Raw genomic sequence first — 2,992 nt, forward strand, 5'->3', positions numbered from 1 at the left:
TAAAGGCATGGTAATATATCAATTTCTTATACTATCATAGGAAATTGTTACTGATTTAGTAGCTTAAAAACTATGCTCAGACCCCAACAAATCCATCTGTAGCACAACCTGTACACCTAAGGGCCAGGGAACATGGTGGGAAAGAGAGCAGAAGCCCTGTAAGAGCCAGAGGAACGGGACGTTTGCTATGATAATGTCTCCCAAAAATGTCAGAGAAGCTACCCCCGTGAATTCTCATCAACATGGCTGCCTAAACAAGACACACCACCAGCTGAAATGGCAACGTGGATGGGGGAAACATCACAAGGCCCCACCCCCAGGAAAAAAAGCTGCCAAGAGCAAATCAGTCTTTTCCAGGCACGATACCCCCGATAAGTTATTCAATCTTAAATGATCAGCTTTAAACACATATACATAGGAACATCACTAATGGACTCAGCAGTGTGTGTGTGTGTGTGTGTGTGTGTGTGTGTGTGTGTGTGTGTGTGTGTGTATAACAACAATAATTAAAGAAGAAAGTCATGATTTGAAAGGGTGTGGGGTATGTGAGGGAGTTGTAGGTGGAGAAGGGTACATGATGGAAATGATGTATGAAATTCTAAAAAAAAAAAACCAAAACATTATTTAATCATGCAAATATATGTTATGTTACGATATATTAGGTCAGAAGTCTGGGTGGGCTCAACACTGCACTGCCCAAGGCCAAAATGAAAGTGTGGCAGCACTGGTCTGGAGTACCTGGGAAGAGATCACTTTGGCCTCTTTCAGGGGTCTGGCAGAATTCAGTGCCACCAACCGAGAGCTTCCTGTTTCTCCGCTGGCTGTTGGCTGGTGTTCTCCGCTGAAACTGGCCACAGTTCCCCCCTCAAGGAAGCTGGTATTGAGAGGTGGAGGTGATAATGAATCCTGGGTTTATATTATCTCTGTCCTTCACTTTGCCTTGTCTTTTCTTTGTATAGCTGGAGAATGTTTGCCACATTTAAGATTCATGTGATTAGATTGGATACTCTTTTTATTTTATAATCTGAAGTAGAACTGTCCAGAAGCCCCAGGAATTACAAGTTGGCATCTTGCTACCCCAGGAATGTAATACGCCTCTTGGCACAAGTAAAGAAATGTATCAAATTTGACATTGCTATTCTTCCTTAAAATATCACCCCAAGGATAGTTGCCAGGCAGCAGGGGTGTAGTTTCTTTAGGACATATAGTATTATTGGCTTGGTTGCAGGGATTTTCTTTTCATTCATTATTAATATTTGAATTTCCTAGAAAAAATTTCTGGATAACCTCACTTGAGTCTTGATTTCCCTCTAGGTTAGAATGCTTCATCAGGAGAAAAAGACAGAGCTGTCAACCTCTGCTGGGCTACAGGGTCACCCCAACCCTGTGATGGTCATCTGATTCTGACTAGTCAGATTTCCTGAGAATTTGGGATGTAATTTTTTTAAAATGTGGAGGAGTATTGAGCTGCCAAAAGCAATAGCTATTTATACCGATATGAAAGATAAACATTTCTGTAAGATGAGCTCCTGGAAAAGAAAGTTCACTGACCCATTTATCCCTTTCTGAATACGGCTCATCATTCTGAGAGTTCTCTGGTTCTTCACAAATATTTCCAAAAAGGCAAGAGGCATGTCCCCAATGGCACCTTCCATTATGAACAACCAAAAACTCTCCTTCAAGTCCATCATTTGATCACAAAGCACCACAGTTCCATGTCTGATTTATTATAATGTTGTGTCTGATACATAAGAGGTTAAAAATGCTTTCTGATCATTCTTCCCACAGCTGCCTTCACCTCCTTGTTCTTCAGGCTGTAGATGAGGGGGTTCAGCATGGGAGTGATCAGGCTGTATTGCAAAGAGAAGACCATTTCCAGGGGGGACCCTGAAGCTGGTAAAAGGTAGCTGATGAAACCTGAGCCATAGAACAAGATCACAGTCGTGAGGTGGGATAAGCAGGTGGAGAAGGCCTTGCTTCTGCCTGTGGTGGAGCTGACCCTCAGGACAGTGGAGACAATGCGGGCGTAGGAGCCAACAATCATAACGAGGGTCCCAAAGAAATGCACAACTGAGGAGCAGAGCAGGAGTGTGAAGTTGGTGGAGGTATCGGAGCAGGACAGAGGGAAGAGAGAAGACAGCTCACAGCTGAAGTGAGGAATCGCTTGGTCCTCACAGAAATCTAAACTGGCAGCCAGGAGGATATTGAGGAGGGCATCACCAAAGGCCAGACCCCAGGAGAGCCACACCAGCCCCACGCAGAGCTGGTGGCTCATCACCCGGCCGTAGAGCAAAGGCGAGCTGATGGCGACGTAGCGGTCGTAGGCCATGGCCGCGAGGAGACAGGCCTCAGTGCCTCCGGTGGCGAACACAAAGAAGGCCTGCGCCAGGCAGCTTTCAACCCAGATGGTTTTGTCTTCAGAAAGCAGGTTCTCCAGCATCTGGGGAGCCGTGACCGATGAGTGACACAGGTCCAGGAAGGACAGTTGCCTCAAGAAGAAGTACATGGGCGTGTGGAGGTGGGAATCGGCCGCGATCACAAGCAGCATCAAGGCGTTCCCCACCAGAGTGAGGAGGTAGACCAGAAGGAAGAGAGCAAAGAGGAGCGGCCGAAGGTAGGGGTCGGCGGACAGTCCAAGGAGAACGAACTCTCGGACAGCGCTGTGGTTTCTCATGGCTGCAGAGAGGGAAACAAACAAGATCCGTCAGGGCCCCTCGTGCCCCGTGGCTCCCCCAGATTGAAATCGTGTTACACATAAATCCCTGCTCACCTATTTAAAAATGGCCTCCCTGACCACTGCTATGCCGTTATTAATCATCAACATTATCTTTTATTATGAAGCCTTTTTTTCTGAGCTCAGTGTTATCTGGCTACTGAGAGTGATTCATTTGAGAAATGTTTCTGATCAGAGATAGAGAAAAATCCCAAGGGTGAATTACCTGAGAGATAAAGAGAGAGGACTAGATCTAGATGAGAAGGATTTAAGCAGATG

General features: G+C 45.9%; 1 protein-coding gene across 1 annotated transcript; it reads right to left on the minus strand.

Annotated features, from left to right (window-relative positions):
* Positions 1 to 823: 823 nt before the first annotated feature.
* Positions 824 to 2,674, minus strand: LOC102908306 (olfactory receptor 8S1-like). The gene has a single exon (XM_006974364.3). The coding sequence runs from the start codon at positions 2,672 to 2,674 to the stop codon at positions 1,757 to 1,759; it is 918 nt and encodes a 305-aa protein (XP_006974426.1). The 3' UTR covers positions 824 to 1,756.
* Positions 2,675 to 2,992: the final 318 nt, after the last annotated feature.

Source organism: Peromyscus maniculatus, chromosome 20, assembly GCF_049852395.1.
Source record: "Peromyscus maniculatus bairdii isolate BWxNUB_F1_BW_parent chromosome 20, HU_Pman_BW_mat_3.1, whole genome shotgun sequence".
NCBI lineage: Eukaryota > Metazoa > Chordata > Mammalia > Rodentia > Cricetidae > Peromyscus > Peromyscus maniculatus.

Excerpts from the sequence above, each read along its gene's own strand:
- LOC102908306 (XM_006974364.3), bottom strand. The coding sequence starts at position 2,674 with ATGAGAAACCACAGCGCTGTCCGAGAGTTCGTTCTCCTTGGACTGTCC.